Source organism: Bufo gargarizans, chromosome 2 (assembly GCF_014858855.1).
Source record: "Bufo gargarizans isolate SCDJY-AF-19 chromosome 2, ASM1485885v1, whole genome shotgun sequence".
In the NCBI taxonomy this organism is placed as follows: Eukaryota; Metazoa; Chordata; class Amphibia; order Anura; family Bufonidae; genus Bufo; species Bufo gargarizans.
In genome coordinates this window covers 190,138,278-190,155,637 of record NC_058081.1, presented here as the reverse complement: position 1 = coordinate 190,155,637, position 17,360 = coordinate 190,138,278, and the positions used below count along the sequence as shown (strand labels likewise).

General features: G+C 44.6%; 1 protein-coding gene across 1 annotated transcript; it reads left to right on the top strand.

Annotated features, from left to right (window-relative positions):
- Positions 1-246: 246 nt before the first annotated feature.
- On the top strand, positions 247-16,888 carry PPIB (peptidylprolyl isomerase B). Its single transcript, XM_044279793.1, has 5 exons — positions 247-441; positions 9,549-9,662; positions 11,538-11,631; positions 14,701-14,885; positions 16,463-16,888. The coding sequence occupies exons 1-5, from the start codon at positions 307-309 to the stop codon at positions 16,583-16,585; spliced, it is 651 nt and encodes a 216-aa protein (XP_044135728.1). The 5' UTR covers positions 247-306; the 3' UTR covers positions 16,586-16,888.
- Positions 16,889-17,360: the final 472 nt, after the last annotated feature.

The following is a 17,360-nucleotide window of genomic DNA, read 5'->3' as shown; positions in this document are numbered from 1 at the left end:
TTAGGAAAAAGTGAATGTTAAAAAAACAAGAACGAATTCTGTCTATAATGAAGCCATTCGTTATAATGCCTCAGCCGTTAATCTGAACTTAACTAAACCTATCATTTGTGTATCGAATGACCCGCTAATCCTATTACTGAGTGGTAGAAAGCGTCACTGTGATAATTACAGGCTTGCTAGTGCTCATTCATGGGCTGAGTTGCCACCCCTCTACTTGGCGCTCGGTGGGATGTTCCTGTCCCGGTGACGTCACGTCGCCCGGACGCCTTTTCTCCCCTTGCTCTCCGAGGCCTGTGCTCGTCTTTGATGCTTCGGCTGCTGGAGAGAAACATGAAGCTGCTCTTTGCTGCCGCCCTCATTGCGGGTTCGGTCATCTTCCTGCTCTTCCCCGGAGCCTCCGAGGCTGACGAGAAGAAGAAGGGTCCCAAGGTCACCGTAAAGGTAATGAGCGAGGACGGTGCAGACCGTACGTGTGCCCGAGCCCCAGACGTGGCAGCCCCGCGTCATCCCAGCACAGACCGGGGCTGCAGAATGCTATGGAAGTGTCCGCTCCCTCCCATGTGAATAGCCCTATTCATTACCATTAGCAGTACAGACACGCGGGTGTGAAAGAAGCCAAAGCCCACGTGACGTTAGTGCTTAGGCAATTATCCGGAATCCACCAGACGTTCCCAATAGCTGCCTGACTGATTGTGGGTGAGAGCTGCACTTCCCTGCAGCAATCATCTTGTCTGTATGGGGATTGTGTTTGTTTCGTCCGGTGAGATTCATTGTTTGTGGGCTGCAGATCCCTGTTCACACACATCTGCGGCCCAGAAATTCTCATTTTGTGTCACATCAAGGATGCTTCCGCTTAAAGGGAACCCATCGCTTTAAAGATGCATCTACACCCCCCAGCAGTACCTCGTAGTATCCCGCAGCCTGTTAATGATCATATACTTCATCCTGATGTCCGATGCTGCGCAAGTTCAAAAAACGCAGTTTTATTCTCCATCCGCGCTAAAGTGCCGGGGGGCAGCGGCCTCCTCGCTTCAAGTCAAGGCAACATCGTCCCTTTTTGCCTGAGAGTGACAGCCTGCAGTGCGGCTGTGGTTCCCCAAGTCTCACGCATTGCGCCGCTGATACCCGGCTAACAGCCGCGCATGCTCGAAACTTGGGGAAACGCAGCCGCACAGCAGGCTGTCACTCTCGGGCAAGAGGGGACGGTTACGGGGCATGGTTGCCTTGACTTGAAGTGAGGAGGCCGCTGCCCCCCGGCACTATAGCGCGGATGGAGAATAAAACTGCGTTTTCCTTTTACTTGCGCAGCATCGGACAACAGGAAGAAGATGAAGCATATGATCATTAACAGGCTGCGGGCTACTACAATGTACTACTGGGGAATGTAGATGCATTTTTGAGGTGACAGGTTCCCTTTAACTCCATAAAGACACAGCCTTATTTCACCTTAAGGACCAGGCCATTTTTTGCAAATCTGACCAGTGTCACTTTAAAGGGAGTCTGTCATCAAAGTTTCACCTTTTTTAACCCTTCCCATAGCTTTCTAGCAGCCTTACAGTTAATAAAAACATTACCTTTATGAGCAATCCTGGACTTAAAACTACTTGGTAGCATATGCAAATGAGGGCTCGCAAGTGCCCAGGGCGGCGTTACCCTCGTAGGTGCCCTGCCAGCTCAGCCTTATTGTCGCTTCCCCCGCCCATTCTTTCCCTCTGACCGTCCATCTACTTACTACTTGTTTCGCCGAGATCCTGCGCACTCAGTCCATCGGCCGGCGCATGCGCACTGCGATGCCCATTCCTTGTACAGCATCACAGTAATTAATGCGCATGCGCCAGCTAACGGCATGAAGCCGGCGCATGCACATTAATTACTGTGATGCCGTACAAGGAATGGGCATCGCAGTGCGCATGCGCCGGCCGACGGACTGAGTGCGCAGGTGCGGGATCTCGGCGAAACAAGAAGTAAGTTGATGGGCGGAGGACAAACGGTGCCGGACTGATGCATTCTGAGCGGATCCGCATCCACTCAGAATGCATTAGGGCTGGACGGATCCGTTCGGGGCCGCTTGTGAGAGCCTTCAAACGGAACTCACAAGCGGAGCCCCGAACGCAAGTGTGAAAGTAGCCTTAGAAGTTTAGAAGCAAATATTATTATATTTATTTTCCAAAGCAAGGGTTAACTGCCAAACAAAACTCAATATTTATGGCCCTGATTCTGTAGTTTACAGAAACACCCCATATGTGGCCGTAAACCGCTGTACGGGCACACGGCAGTGCCCAGACGGAAAGGAATGCCATACGGTTTTTGGAATGCAGATTTTGCTGGACTGGTTTTTTGACACCATGTCCCATTTGAAGCACCCCTAGAGTAGAAACTCCAAAAAAGTGAGCCCATTTTAGAAATTACAGGATAGGATGGCAGTTTTGTTGGTAGTAGTTTAGGGTACATATGATTTTTGGTTGCTCTATATTACACTTTTTGTGAGGCAAGGTAACAAGAAATAGCTGTTTTGGCACCGTTTTTTGTTATCTACAACATTCATCTGACAGGTTAGATCATGTGGTGTTTTTGTAGAGCAGGTTGCCACAGACGCGGCGATGCCTAATATGTATACCATTTTTTTTATTTATGTAAGTTTTACACAATGATTTCATTTTTGAAACAAAAAAGATCATGTTTTAGTGTCTCCATAGTCTGAGAGCCATAGTTTTTTCAGTTTTTGGGCAATTATCTTAGGTAGGGTCTTATTTTTTGCGGGATGAGATGACTGTTTGGCAGTATTTTGGGGTGCATATGACTTTTTGATCGCTTGCTATTACACTTTGTGTGGTGTAAAGTGACAAATGGCTTTTTTACACCGTTTATTTTTTTTTTTAAATGTTATTTACCTGAGGGGTTACGTCATGTGATATTTTTATAGAGCAAGTTATTACGGACGCGGCGATACCTAATATGTATACTTTTTTTATTTATGTAAGTTTTACAGAATAATATCATTTTTTAAACAAACAATCATGTTTTGTGTCTCCATATTCTGAGAGCCATCGTGTTTTTTTTTTTGGGCCATTGTCTCATGTAGGGGCTCATTTTTTGCGTGATGAGGTGACAGTTTGATTGGTACTATTTTGGCGTACATACAACTTTTTTTTTTTAATCACTTTTATTACCTTTTTGGGGAAGTAAGGTGGGCAAAATTTCAATTTCATCAGTGTTTTTATTTTTATGGCGTTTACCGTGCAGAGAAAGTAACATGACCGTTTTATAGTTCAGGTCATTAGGGACGCGGTGATATCAAACATGCATAGGGAATTTTTTTATTTTTTTTTTTCATTTTTAATCAGTGATGGGTTTTTTGTTTGTTTTTTACTTTTTTTTTTTAAACTTTTTTTTTTTGACCCAGACCCACTTGGTTCTTGAAGATCCAGTGGGTCGGATGTATGTATAATACAGTACAATACACAATATAGTGTACTGTACTGTATTTTCACTTTACAAAGTCTGATTAGACTTCTGCCTTTAGCAGAAATCTGATCAGCACCTTTAGCAGAAGCCTGATCAGCACCATGGACAGCCGGACGCCTGTGAAGGCGTCCGGTTGCCATGGTACCCATCACTCGGTGCCACAGCAGAGCAGTGGGTGATGGGGAGGGAGGGGGGCCCCCTCCCTCTCCCATCGGAGGCTGAAAAGGCACAGCAGCCCCCGATGGGAGAGGGAGCTCCCTCCCTCTTAACCTCTTCCATACAGCGGTCCTTACGGACCGCGGCATGGAAAGGGTAAACGCATGACATCTGTGCCAGCACAGATATCAGGCGTTTCAAACAGACTTTCAGCAATGTACTGACACTCTGCAAACCGCTCGGCCATCCTGAGAGAGGGGACGGGTGGATGATCACGTGCGTGCCTGCCCGGGGGGTTAAACATCAAATAAAGCCATTTTGAAGTTTCCAGACCGCGGGGATCAGAAACCTTCCGAAACCGCAGGTCTGAATTGACCTGCTGTTTGCAGTGATTGCCGATACGGGGGGGGTTGCAGGACCCTGGGTGCCTGCTGATTGATTTCATACATAGGACGTACCGGTACGCCCTGTGTCCTTAACTATTGGGAAATCTGGGCGTACCGCTACGTCCTATGTCTGGGAAAGGTTAAAGGGGTTGTCTGTGTTCAGAGCTGAACCCGGACATACCCATATTTTCACCCAGGCAGCCCCCCTGATGTTAGCATTGGAGCATCTCATGCTCCGATGCTCCCCTTTGCTGGATAGCGCAGGGCACAGGCTCTTTTGTTTACAATCACACACTGCAGTGTGTTCGGTGACGTCACCGGCACTGATGGGCGTGCTTTAGCGCTGCCCTAGCTGTTTTACTGGCTGGGGCAGCGCTAAATTTCACCCATCAGTGCCGGTGATGTCACCAGGCTTCCTGGTAGCCCCATGGAGAGCCCGGTATGTCACTGGATCTCCAAAAAATGCCTTTGTCCTGCGCGATGTAGCGCAGGGCAAAGGAGAGCATCGGAGCATGAACTGCTCCGATGCTCAAGTCAAGGGGGTTGCCTGGTTGAAAATGGGGATATGTCCGGGTTCAGCTCTGAACCCAATAACCCCTTTAATGAATGAGCGATTGCGAGTTCATTTGGTGACTAGTGGCATCCTTACATGGGGCAATTATTGGGAACTGATAACCTGCATGTGTAAAAAGCAGTGAGATCAGCTTTCTGCCCAATCAAAGTACAGGGGCTGTTCTCCCACTTCACGTGGTCACTTTTTTTTTTTTATACAAGAGCCATCTATCTATTTTATTTTTTTGTTTCTGTCAATGAAGACTTGATTTTTGCAGGAAAAGTAGTAGTTTTTAGTGGCGCTGTTTTAGCATACAGATGGTTTACTGATTAAGGAAACAGTAGATTTCTAGTGAATGACGGTAAGCAGAGATCTTAAAAACCCAGAGATGGTATACTGTAAAAAAAAATCTATAACTTTTTGCTATTTAAAGATTTATATGTTAAGACTGGAGTAGCTCTTTAACTTGAGTAAGGCTGCTTTCACACTAGCGTTCGTTGGTCCGCTCGTGAGCTCCGTTTGAAGGGGCTCACGAGCGGACCCGAACGCCTCCGTCCAGCCCTGATGCAGTCTGAATGGATGCGGATCCGCTCAGACTGCATCAGTCTGGCGGCGTTCAGCCTCCGCTCCGCTCGCCTCCGCACGGACAGGCGGACAGCTGAACGCTGCTTGCATATGGCTCAATCTTCAAGCGGATCCGTCCCCCATTGACTTTACATTGAAAGTCTGGACGGATCCGTCCGAGGCTATTTTCACACTTAGCTTTTTTTTGCCATTTTAATGCAGACGGATCCGTTCTGAACGGAGCCTCCGTCTGCATTAATATGATCGGATCCGTTCAGAACGGATCCGATCGAACGCTAGTGTGAAAGTAGCCTAACTGGAGTTTTCCATTTTACTTCTACTGGATCCAGGCCACATTAGAGTCCTGTATACCAGGGTTCAGCATCCTCTGGCACGCCAGCTGTTGTGAAACTAGCGCTACAGTTCCGGCATAGGAATAGAATGCCAGACATTGCAGGCGCCCAGGATCCCGTTCACAAGAATGGAGTCCGTCGAATGCCCAATGTGAATACTGACATTTTTTACCGCTGGATGCAGTGGGATTTCATCCTTTATTTTTACCAGAATCTGCAGCGGAGGCTCCTGCCGCAGATGGTCACTTAGCCTACGGATGAATTCACACGTGGCAAATATGTTGCAGATGTTTCTGTATCTGTTCCAGTAACCCGATTGTGTTTGCAGAAATCCATGTGCTTGCCCCCAAAACGGCTTCATTCAGGTGAATGGATGTTCACAGCAGCATGCATGGCAGCACAGGCTTCCATTGAGAACAGTGAAAGGCGGATGCTGTGCAGCCACATGGCAGCTTCAGAAGCCATGCAAGATTCTTACTGAAACTACCCTAAAATAAGTTTGTAAGGGTACTTTCACACTTGCGGCAGAGTATTCCGGCAGGCAGTTCCGTCAATCTGGACGCAAACTGATGGCATTTGTCAGACTGATCCTGATATTAATTTTTTATTTTTTACATTTTTAAAGGTCTGCACAGACTGGAAAGCCAGATCCATTTTGCTGGAACACTTAATGCTGGATCCGGCACTAATACACTGCAATGTAAATTTAATGCCGGATCCGGCATTCCGGCAAGTGTTCAGTATTATTTTTCGCTGGAGAGAAAACTGTAGAACGTTGCAGTATTTTCTCCGTTCAAAAAAACGTAAGAGGGACTAAACTGATGCATCCTGAACGGATTGCTCTCCATTCAGAATGCATTAGGATAAAACTGATCAGTTCTTTTCCAGTATAGAGCCCCTAGGACGGAACTCAACACCAGAAAACAAAAATGCTAGTGTGAATTACTCTGAGGCTGAAAAAACGGGGGAGGATGTCCCCTCGTCAGTGTCCCAGGTATAGATTATAGGGCAGATCTTTAGGCTTTTCTCTTTTTTAAAGTAAATCTCTTTTTATTTTTTATTTTTAGGAGCCCATTGATTTACTTTTAGTTACATTGGAGAGCCTCTGCCGTTCAGTGCAGCTTCTTTCTTAGCTACATAGAGAAGTTCACTGATCAGCTCATTGGGCAGTGCATCCTCGGCATATCGGAAAACTCATCCTAGTTTATCCAGCTCACTGAAATGGATGGGGATGAGCTGCAATACACTGCCTATAGACCAGTGCTGTCCCGGACAAGCCCTTTAATGACATGTAGTATTTTCTCCTTTTAAGAGTTTTCCGAGATTTAAATACTGATGACCTAGCCTCTGGATAGGCCATGAGTATCTAATCGGTGGGGGTCTGACACCCAGGACCCCCGCTGATCAGCTGTTTGAGAAGGCCTTCTCTGTGTTCACCAAGCACAGCGCCGTACATTGTATAGTGGTTGTGCTTGGTATTGCGCCTAGGCCATGTGACTGATAGCCTAGAGTAGGCTGCAAGAAGGCTGTGGCAAGTGGCACTGCCTTCTCGAATAGCTGATCGGCAGGGATCTCTGGTATCAGACCCCCCACTGATCGGATATTGATGACATATCAAAAGGATAAGTCATCAGTATTTAAGTCTCGGAAAACCCCTTTAAATACGAAGTTCCTTTTATGGCTTTTTGCCCTTTCTCCGACACGTTTCATACTCTAGTAGGCACGACCTAGGCGGCACAACACGTTTACCATTACTTAAAGGGAACCTGTCACCAGGATTTTTTGCATAGAGCTGGGGACATGGGCTGCTAGATGGCCACTAGCACATCTGCAATACCCAGTCCCCATAGCTCTATGTGCCTTTATTGTGTTAAAAAACAGTTTTGATCGATATGCAAAGGAACCTCATATGTGTCCTGTATCCGGAGATGAGTCCAGCGGAAAGGAGCCCAGCACCGCCCCGTGTCCTCCGAATCTCCTCCTTGCTGTCTGACGTCACAGAGCTGGAGCGCTGAAATCTCGCGATGCGCGAGCTAGCGCATGCGTAGTTTGTTCCCTGTGCTGATGCCAGTACAGGGAATGAACATGATGCCGACACTGCGCATGCGCTTGCTCGCGCATCGCGAGATTTCGGCGCTCCAGCTCTGTGACGTCAGCCAGCAAGGAGGAGATTCGGCGGATGTGGGGCGGTGCTGGACTCCTCTCCGGATACAGGACTCATATCAGGTCATTTGCATATGGATCAAAACTGTTTTTTAACACAATAAAAGCGCAGAGAGCTATGGGGACTGGGTATTGCAGATGTGCTAGTGGCCATCTAGCAGCCCATGTCCCCAGCTCTATGCGCAAAATGCTGGTGACAGGTTCCCTTTAAGCCGGTTGTGTGGTGCAGGTAGTGACTGAAACCCACAGTCTCCTAGCTGACATAGCTTTCAGATTCTGGTGGATGGACCGGCCAAAGTGTACCACACTCCAGATGCCATTAGAAAACCCCCCTTTATGTATTGTTGGTGAAGAGCACCTGAATAACATCTGGTAGCCCTGCAGAAAGCGCCATCATTCCTGTGGCTTTCCAGTGGGGCGGCAGACTTCAGGCAGCCTGGTATAGCATATTCACTGTATAGTCTGTCAGCCCCTCTGCCACAAAACTCCTGTGGACCTGAAACTTTCTGTATGTTCACATATGCAGTAAAATTCAGCTCTTCTGTTCTGGCATAGGATAAGAAAAACGTAATCGCCAGATCGGGCATATACAGGACCCCTCTGATGCCTGGCGGATCTCAGTGACTATAATGGGTCTGTTGGGTTTCCGGTATGGATTCTGGCATTCTGGACAAGTCCTTTTTTTCTTTTTCTTTTTTTTTTCTTTTTCTCCTGGTTTCTATGAAAGAGGCTTCTGACACAACCTCACAGATGTGAACTTAGCCTGGGTAACTGAAATAAGTGAGCAATACCATATACCAGGGATGCTCAATACAATGCAACAGCACTCTGCAAACCAAATAAAGTACAAAAAAAGTATTCTAATGCTATGCTTATTCGGCTACTTTCCAACTTGCAGCAGAGTGATCCGGCAAGCAGTCCCGGCAAACGTTTTATTCTTGTCCATTTTGCTTACAAGGATAGGACATTTCTACAGAAGGATGTGTCTTACACTGACTGCCACAACATGTGAACACAGCCTAAAGCTTCCCATAAATATTAATGATTTCAGCAGATCTTAACCATGAAAATCTTGTTTATGGCCGGCTTTAGGTACTGACTACTAAATCGCACGTTTTAAAGGGTTCTCCAGGTTCAGTATTATGACACTTTTTACCTATAACAAGTTAGTGTTGGCACCACACCGTGCCCCCGAGTAAAGCCTTCCCATCCCCATTATTCAGCAACTGGTCTCCTGTCAGGTTACGTGGCCTTAGGGTCCATTCACACGTCCGTAGAATGGGTCCGGATCCATTCTGCAATGTTGCGGAACTGATCCGGACCTGTTCATTTTCAATAGGGCTGAAAGAGATACGGACAGCACACGGTGTGCTATCCGCATTCCCGGTCCGCAGCTCTTGAAAAAAAATAGAACATGTCCTATTCTTGTCCACAATTGCGGACAAGAATGTGCATTTCTATAGGGGTGCAGATCCGCAATGCACAACGGACCTCTGAATGGACCCTTAAGGGAAATAAGTGCCTCCCTAAAAAGAGCACCATGTTCCTTTGTGAAATTGTGATATTATCTGAACCTTATTTGTATCCTGTTATTTCTTTCCCCTTATCAATGCATATTATAATGTAGAAAGGTTAAGCCGAGCAGTGTGAGCATTAACACGTCCCTTTCAAATCCTAAAGGTTATGGTTGTATCAGGAGTCATGGATTAAGATGAGATGGGAGTGACCTCTGTTCATTATTCACTATATTATGATTGTAACCATTGGATAAGTTCATTCTCTCCGCCTGCTGTTCAGTGTAAGCGCCCAGTGTGCTAAATACTAGGCTGGGCCCTTATTTCCCACCTCCAGGGGATAATCTTGTAGGACTTCTGATGCTGACCTGTTTTCCTGACCTTCTCTCTAAAGGTTTTCTTTGACATTAACATCGGAGATGATGAAGTTGGACGTATAGTGATTGGACTTTTCGGCAAAACTGTTCCCAAGACAGTGGATAACTTTGTTGCACTTGCAACTGGAGAGGTGAGTTGTGAAGCGTATCAACCCAGCTTCTAGTGCTGGATATAGAGACGTGGGATCTGCGGTCATGTAAAGCACATTTATGAATAAGGGATCATTTTCTTCAAATAAGTGTACAGCTCTAAGGGTCCAGTCACACGTTCGTAGTGTATTGCGGATCCGGCACCCCCCATAGAACTGCCTATTCTTGTCCGCAATTGCAGACAAGAATAGGACATGTTCTATTTTTTTTTCCGGAGCTGCAGACCGGAAGATCAGGGCCGCTCTCAGGGAATGTGACAGTGTGCTCTCCGCATCCATTCCTGCCCCATTGAGAATGAATGGGTCCACACCCATTCCATGGACGTGTGAATGGACCCTAAGACTATATGTAATGCGGGTGTCAGTGGCTGCCAGTCTAAATGTTTTTCCTCTTGCCGTTGAGGTTCTAGGGCAGTGATGGCGAACCTATGGCACGGGTGCCAGAGGCGGCACTCAGAGCCCTCTCTGTGGGCACTAGCGCCTTGGAAAAAGTCTATGGAGTACCAATATGCTTTAGACTTTTCCTGCCATTTATCAGCACAGGACGCACTATGAACAGCACAGGCAGCGCATTGTATGTAGGCTATTAAGCTATTATAGCTAAATGATAAAGTACATGGAAGATATACTATATTGGTATTGAGGTTAAATTGCTGTGTCGGCACTTTGCGATAAATAAGTGGGTATTTGATTGCAATTTGGGCACTCGGTCTCTAAAAGGCTCACCGTCACTGTTCTAGGGCATAAGATATTTTAACTAAAGTGAAGTGATAATGCTACCCAATGATCTCTTGTCCATAGTGGTGTACAGAAATGGTATACAATCAGTGACAAATGGCTAAAAAATATTGACCAACATTTAACAGTCAGATTAAACCATTATATTTCAGTATCGAAGTATTAAGCTGGCTATGCTATTAAATGTGCTTCAACAAACCTGCCAGCCATCTTATTTGTACGCTCAGCAGGGGCCGGAAGAACAAGAGTGGAAATATTGGATTACACTCTGCCTTCAAGAGGTAGTCTGAACACCACCATACACATTACATGGTCACTTAGTCCTGCTGAAATCACAACCATTGTGTAAGGGCATCCTAAGAGGACAACAGCTCTGATAACTGTACTGACATGTAACAAGCTGTGCGGAATTAAACCTGAGTTATTAGAAAACTGTAACTTTAAGTAGATGCTTCATTATTTTCTGAATCCGATAATGAGATTGTGCTCATTTTCGTTCACCTTCTGTTTTAAGGCCCTTATACCCAGCCGACTATCGACAGTTTGTTTGCCCCAGATCATTGCCCCGTGTAAAGATGCCCAGCGATCACCTGACCAATAAGCAAACGTTATAAAACTTATTAGCAGCCGCACCGATCGAGATGGTCAATGCTTGTCTGATTATCAGGTCCATGAACACTCATTCTCGCAGTCGTTTGTTCAAACCCCTCCTCATAGAATGACATTGCCAGCAGCACCTGTCTACACGACTGCGAGAATGAGTGTTCATGGAAACGCCTCACGATAATCGGCGTTCGTTCATGCAATTCATCTAAATCGCTGGAGTTAAAGAGGTATTCCAGTTATGTGAAGTTATCCCCTATCCATATGATGCTCAGTGGTGGCTGAGAATGGAGACTCCATACCCCCGTGAAGGCCGACATAAACAGAGCAGCTGGTCGGCAATGTGCCCAGGCATTCCATTGCATTTTATGGAAGTTCTGGAGATTGCCAAATACAGTGGGTAGGATAGGGGATAACGTCACAAAACTGAAGCTTAAAAATTTGTTTGGCCTTTGGCGTTGCATCTTAAAACAAAATGGCAAACAATCTGACGGGCTCCTTTTTATTCTCTTTCAGAAAGGGTTTGGTTATAAGAACAGCAAGTTCCACCGTGTGATCAAAGACTTCATGATTCAGGGAGGCGATTTCACAAATGGAGATGGTACTGGAGGTCAGTAAATTAAATATATAAAAAATATGCTTTTTTTTTTTTTATGAGTAATGTGAGTTGGTTTACAAAAAAGCCATAAAGCATTGGTTTAACCCCTTCCCGACATATGACGTAATAGTAAATCGTGGTGACAAGTGACTTGCTGTATTTTGGCATACTATTAAGTCAGTGATCGGGCGGGCACCGGATTGATGCGCACCTGATTACTGCAGGGGTTCGGCAGTCCCTGATAGCCGGGCCCCTGCTGTATCCGCTGGCATCGCTGTAAAAGCTGATGCCGGCGGATTAACCCCTTCTATGCCACGGTCAGTGCTGACTGTGGCAGGTTAGGGAGCCCATCGGATGGATGACAAGGCAGCACGATGCCTAAGGCTGGGTCTCCTAGGTAACCTGTTAGTGTATTACTCTGTGTAATACATTTACAGACAATGCATTACAATACAGATGTGTTGTAATGCATTGCAGAGGAGATCAGGCCCTCAATAGTCCCAGAGTGGGACAGAAATAAAGTTTAAAAACAAAAAAAGGGAAAGTGTTTTTAATAAATAAATAAAAACTCCCCCTTTCCGCTGATTTTAAAGTAAAAAAATTGAAAACACACATATTGGGTATCGCCACATCCGTAACGACCGGCTCTATAGATATCACGTGATCCACCTCGTCAAAAAAACATTTTTTCACCTGCCATCAGAAAAAGTGCAACACCAAGCGATCAAAAAGTCATATGTTCCACAAAATGGTACCATTAAAACAGTCACCTTATCCTGCAAAAAACGAGCCCCTACATAATCGCTAAAAAAAAAAAAAAAAAAAAAGCTATGGCTCTCAGACTATGAAGACACTAAAACATTTTTGGGTTTAAAAAATGCTATTATTGTGTAAAACTTAAATAAGATAAAGTATGCATATTAGGTATTGTCACGTCCGTAACATTCTGCTCTATAAGGCTACTTTCACACTAGCGTTCGTCGGTCCGCTCGTGAGCTCCGTTTGAAGGAGCTCACGAGCGGACCCGAACGCTTCCGTCCAGCCCTGATGCAGTCTGAATGGATGCGGATCCGCTCAGACTGCATCAGTCTGGCGGCGTTCAGCCTCCGCTCCGCTCGCCTCCAGGCGGACAGCTGAACGCTGCTTGCAGCGTTCGGGTGTCCGCCTGGCCGTGCGGAGGCGTGCGGATCCGTCCAGACTTACAATGTAAGTCAATGGGGACGGATCCGTTTTAAGATGCCACAATATGGCTCAATCTTCAAGCGGATCCGTCCCCCATTGACTTTACATTGAAAGTCTGGACGGATCCGTACGAGGCTATTTTTACACTTAGCTTTTATATGCTAATATAATGCCGACGGATCCGTTCTGAACTGAGCCTCCGTCTGCATTATTATGATCGGATCCGATCGAACGCTAGTGTGAAAGTAGCCTAAAAATGTCACATGACCCTAACCCCTTAGGTAAACGCTGTAAAAATAAATAAAAACTGTGCCAAAACAACCAATTTTTGTGGTCACCTTGCCCCATAAAGTGTAATAATGAATGATCAAAAAAATCATATGTACCCAAAAATGGTACCAATAAAAACGTCAACTCTTCCTGCAAAAAAACGAGCCCCTGCACGAGACGATTGGCAGAAAAATATGGCGTTCAGAAAATGTTGACACAAAAACATAATTTTATTTTCAAAACTGCTTTATTATGTAAAACTGAAAAAGTAGACATATTTGATATCATTGTGTCCGGAGCGACAGTGATATCAAATAGCACATGATATGAATGTTGTAAAAAAAAAAAAGCACATGATATGAATGTTAAAAAAAAATAAAAAATGTACCAAAACAGCCAAATTTTAGTTACCTTGCATCACAAAAACTTAATAAAGAGCAATTAAAAATCATATGTACCCCAAAATAGTACCAATAAAACTGGCACCTTATCCCCTAGTTTCCAAAATGGGCTCACCTTTTGGGAGTTTCTACTGTAAGGGTGCATCAGGGGGGCTTCAAATGGGAAATGGCATCTAAAAACCAGTCTAGCAAAATCTGCCTTCCAAAAACCATATGGCGCTCTTTTTCTTCTAGGCCCTGCGGTGTGCCCTTACATCAGTTTACGACTACATGTGGGGTGTTTCTGTAAACTGCAGAATTGGGTTAATGAATATTAGGTTTTGTTTGGCTGTTAACACTCTACGTGTTAAAGAAAAAAAATGGATTAAAATTGAAAATCTGCCCAAAAAGTGAAATTTCGAAATTCCATCTCCATTTTGCTTTAATTCTTGTGGAACACCTAAATGGTTAACAAAGTATGTAAAATCTGTTTTGAGTAACTTGAGGGGTCTAGTTTCTGCAAAGGGGGGTTTCCACTATGTAAGCCCAACAAAGTGACTTCAGACCTGAACTGGTCCTTAAAGTGGGGTTTGGAAATTTTTCTTAATTTTAATTGCTTCTAAAATTCTAAGACTTCTAACGTCCTAAAAATAAAATTTACAAAATGATGCCAACATAAAGTAGACATATAAGGAACGTTAAGTAATACATATTTTATGAGGCATCACTTTCTGTTTTAAAAGCAGAGAAATAAAAAAAATTGAAAATTGCGATTTTTTTTTTTATTTTATTTTTTTTTATTTATTTTTTTCCCCCATAAATAAATGTGAAATATATTGACTCAAATGTATGACTATAATGAAGTACAATGTCTGACGAGAAAATAAATCTCAGAATGGCTTGTATAAATAAGTGTTTCAAAGCTATTACCCCATAAAGTGACATGGCCGATTTGCAAAACATGGCCTGGGCAGTAGGGCAAAAACTGTCCCTTCCACAAATATTTAAAAAAAATAAATAAATTGACAGGCAGGATTACTTTGTTTTACCTGCGTTTGTTAAATCTCGTAATATAAAAAAAAATACATGAGACACAAAGCCACTGGTAAAAGGAGGACTCCTCCCTACTGGATCCTTTACTGCCTTTTCTTAAACCTCTATTTTGTTATTCCAAAATAACACGGCATGAAGCCACCTTTCAAGATATCTGCTTAGTGAACATAATCTTTATCCTGTCTCTCTAAACTAGGAAAGAGCATTTATGGAGATAGATTCCCAGATGAAAACTTCAAGCTGAAGCACTACGGTCCAAACTGGGTGAGCATGGCCAATGCTGGAAAGGACACAAATGGTTCCCAGTTTTTCATCACAACGGTTAAGACTAGTTGGCTGGATGGAAGACATGTGGTATTTGGTAAAATCCTGGAAGGAGAGGTAAGATTTTGGTGCAGTAACTCGTGCAATATTCATACATATACTGTTATATTAGCAGCAATACTCATTCAGAATTCAGTTACTTTAAATTACATTTTTCAATGGTTGTAGTCATCAGTTTAGCTCCCCCCTCATTTATGAGCTGAGGAACATAAATTGCTAATTAACTTTTGTATGCTTCTTCAAAATACTCTAGTTTTCCCGTACCCCTTGTGGGAATTCGCTCTGGTAGGCAGGTTAGCGGACGTAGTATAGAGGCAACAACAAAGTCTTTTAATTAAACAGTTCAGTGTTTATTCACACATTAAGTAAATGACAAAACAAAAAGTCTGCTTTAAGGAAAACTGTCACCTTGTGAGTCTGGTGTTCGTTCACACCATGCGGCAAAGAAGTAGTCCTTGGAAAAAGCTGAATCCACCTGCTTTCACACCAACAAGGTAGCTGGCCTGAATCCAGGCTCAAACTCCCAGGTCCCAACACAGAGACTGTCAGAGAGGAGTAATCCACTCACAGCTGACACTGCTGTCTGGGGGCATTAATTTGTCTGGACTTGTAAAAATGCATGAAATTCATGGCTTTTCTCTAGGATATGCCCCTATTGTCTGAGAGGTGCGGACCTACGAGAACGGAGAGGGGAAACTAATGGAGGGTGCACTGCGCAGCCGCCCTCTAATTTCAATGGGGCCGCCAAAAATAGCCGAGTGCTGGCTCGGCTATTTTCATCTGCCCCGTAGAAATGAATGGGAGCAGGGGCCATGCGTGTGCGGTGCGTTCCAATTCACTTGTATGGGAGTAGCGCTTGGTGGTGGACGGACCCTGGGGTCCTCAAGCCACAGCTCTCCCCGCTCCACTCTCCTTGTAGGTGGGGGTATGCCTCCATTGTATGTGATGGGAATATCCCTTTTAAAGGAGTTCTCTGGTCTTTAATAAACATCCTTATATGTGCTGACCTATGGAGGAAAGATCTGCTCAGTACTTACCCTTCCAATTCTGCTGCGCTTGTGACCACTGGAACTGGATGCGGGCTCTTCCACTCGGGTCCTGATGGGATGTGTTCCTGAGTTTTCTAGTTCAGGCGTACACAGTATGCAGCTGAATTGAAAGACTAAGGAACACATCTGGCTGGGACCTGAATAGCACCGCTATGGAGGGGTAAGTACTGAGCAGACTATCTTAACCTCTATAGGACAGCACACAGGAGGATTTTCATCAAAGCCAAGAGAACTCCTTTGAATGGATTGTCCCATCCAGACTACCTTTCCATATACTTTACTGTTAGAGCAGCTCTGCAGCCACTCATCATGACCCCCAGTAATATCAGGCAAGCTGCAGGAGAAATGGAACACAGGATTTCAGCTACCTACCTGTGGCAATTACCCTATCACCATTGGATGCTCATTTAGAGAAGCGGTAGTCTAGATGGGACAACGCCTTTGAGCATCCAGTCTCAACACTTTGCCAAAGTAGTTGAAAAAGAGTGTTTCGTGCTGTGGGGATGTCGCTCAGCCATGTATTAATTATTTATTCCATTTCTTGTGTGACCTTCATGTATTTACAGTCCTGTGTTCTCATTGCAGGATGTAATAAGAAAGATTGAAGCCACCAAGACAGATTCACGAGACAAGCCTCTTAAAGATGTGGTTATAGTAAACTGTGGAAAGATTGAAGTGGAGAAGCCTTTTGGAATTGCCAAAGAGTAAACCAATAATGGCTCCAGCTCTGCACCAGAAATTGTTCTATCACTGGATCAGTTGGAGCTTGAAGATACATTTAACCAGTTGCCTTTGTTCTGTGACAGGCGGAAAGCTCTTTGCCATCTATACAGGGACGTCTGTGTAGCTCAGAACTGATCTAACAGTGACCAAAACAAAATGCCGCCAAACCATGTCGGCACAGCCAGTATACTGACTTGCACATTCCACCCGTTTTAATGTGTCCAAATTGGGTTGGGGAAGACATAAGAAATGTGTACAATTCCTTGAAATAAACTGGTTTCTACAAAATGATTGTTTTTTGATTAATATTGTGTTGTATCTTGCCTTGTTGTTGGAGATTCTGCAGGTGGAGAACACCTTTACAAAACTAACTCTGTTCTTCACTGAAATCTGAGATCATTCCCAGATCTCCTCCTCATCTCGAACCAGTGTTATCTGACTGAAACCACTGTTAGACCCCTTTCACACGGGCGAGTATCCCGCGTGGATGCGATGCGTGAGTTGAACACATTGCACCCGCACCGAATACCGACCCATTCATTTCTATGGGGCTGTTCACATGAGCAATGATTTTCAAGCATCACTTATGCGTTGTGTGAAAATCGCAGCATGCTCCTCTTTGTGCGATAATCTACGCAACACAGGCCCCGTAGAAGTGAATGTGGTTGTGTGAAAATTGCAAGCAAGTGCGGATGCGGTGCGATTTTTTTTTTTTTTTTTTTTTTTTTTTTTTTCTCTCCACGCACAGTTGCTAGGAGAC

Excerpts from the sequence above, each read along its gene's own strand:
- PPIB (XM_044279793.1), top strand. The coding sequence starts at position 307 with ATGCTTCGGCTGCTGGAGAGAAACATGAAGCTGCTCTTTGCTGCCGCC. Across the intron at positions 9,663-11,537 it reads TTGCACTTGCAACTGGAGAG|AAAGGGTTTGGTTATAAGAA; the intron begins GTGAGTTGTGAA and ends ATTCTCTTTCAG. Across the intron at positions 11,632-14,700 it reads AAATGGAGATGGTACTGGAG|GAAAGAGCATTTATGGAGAT; the intron begins GTCAGTAAATTA and ends TCTCTAAACTAG.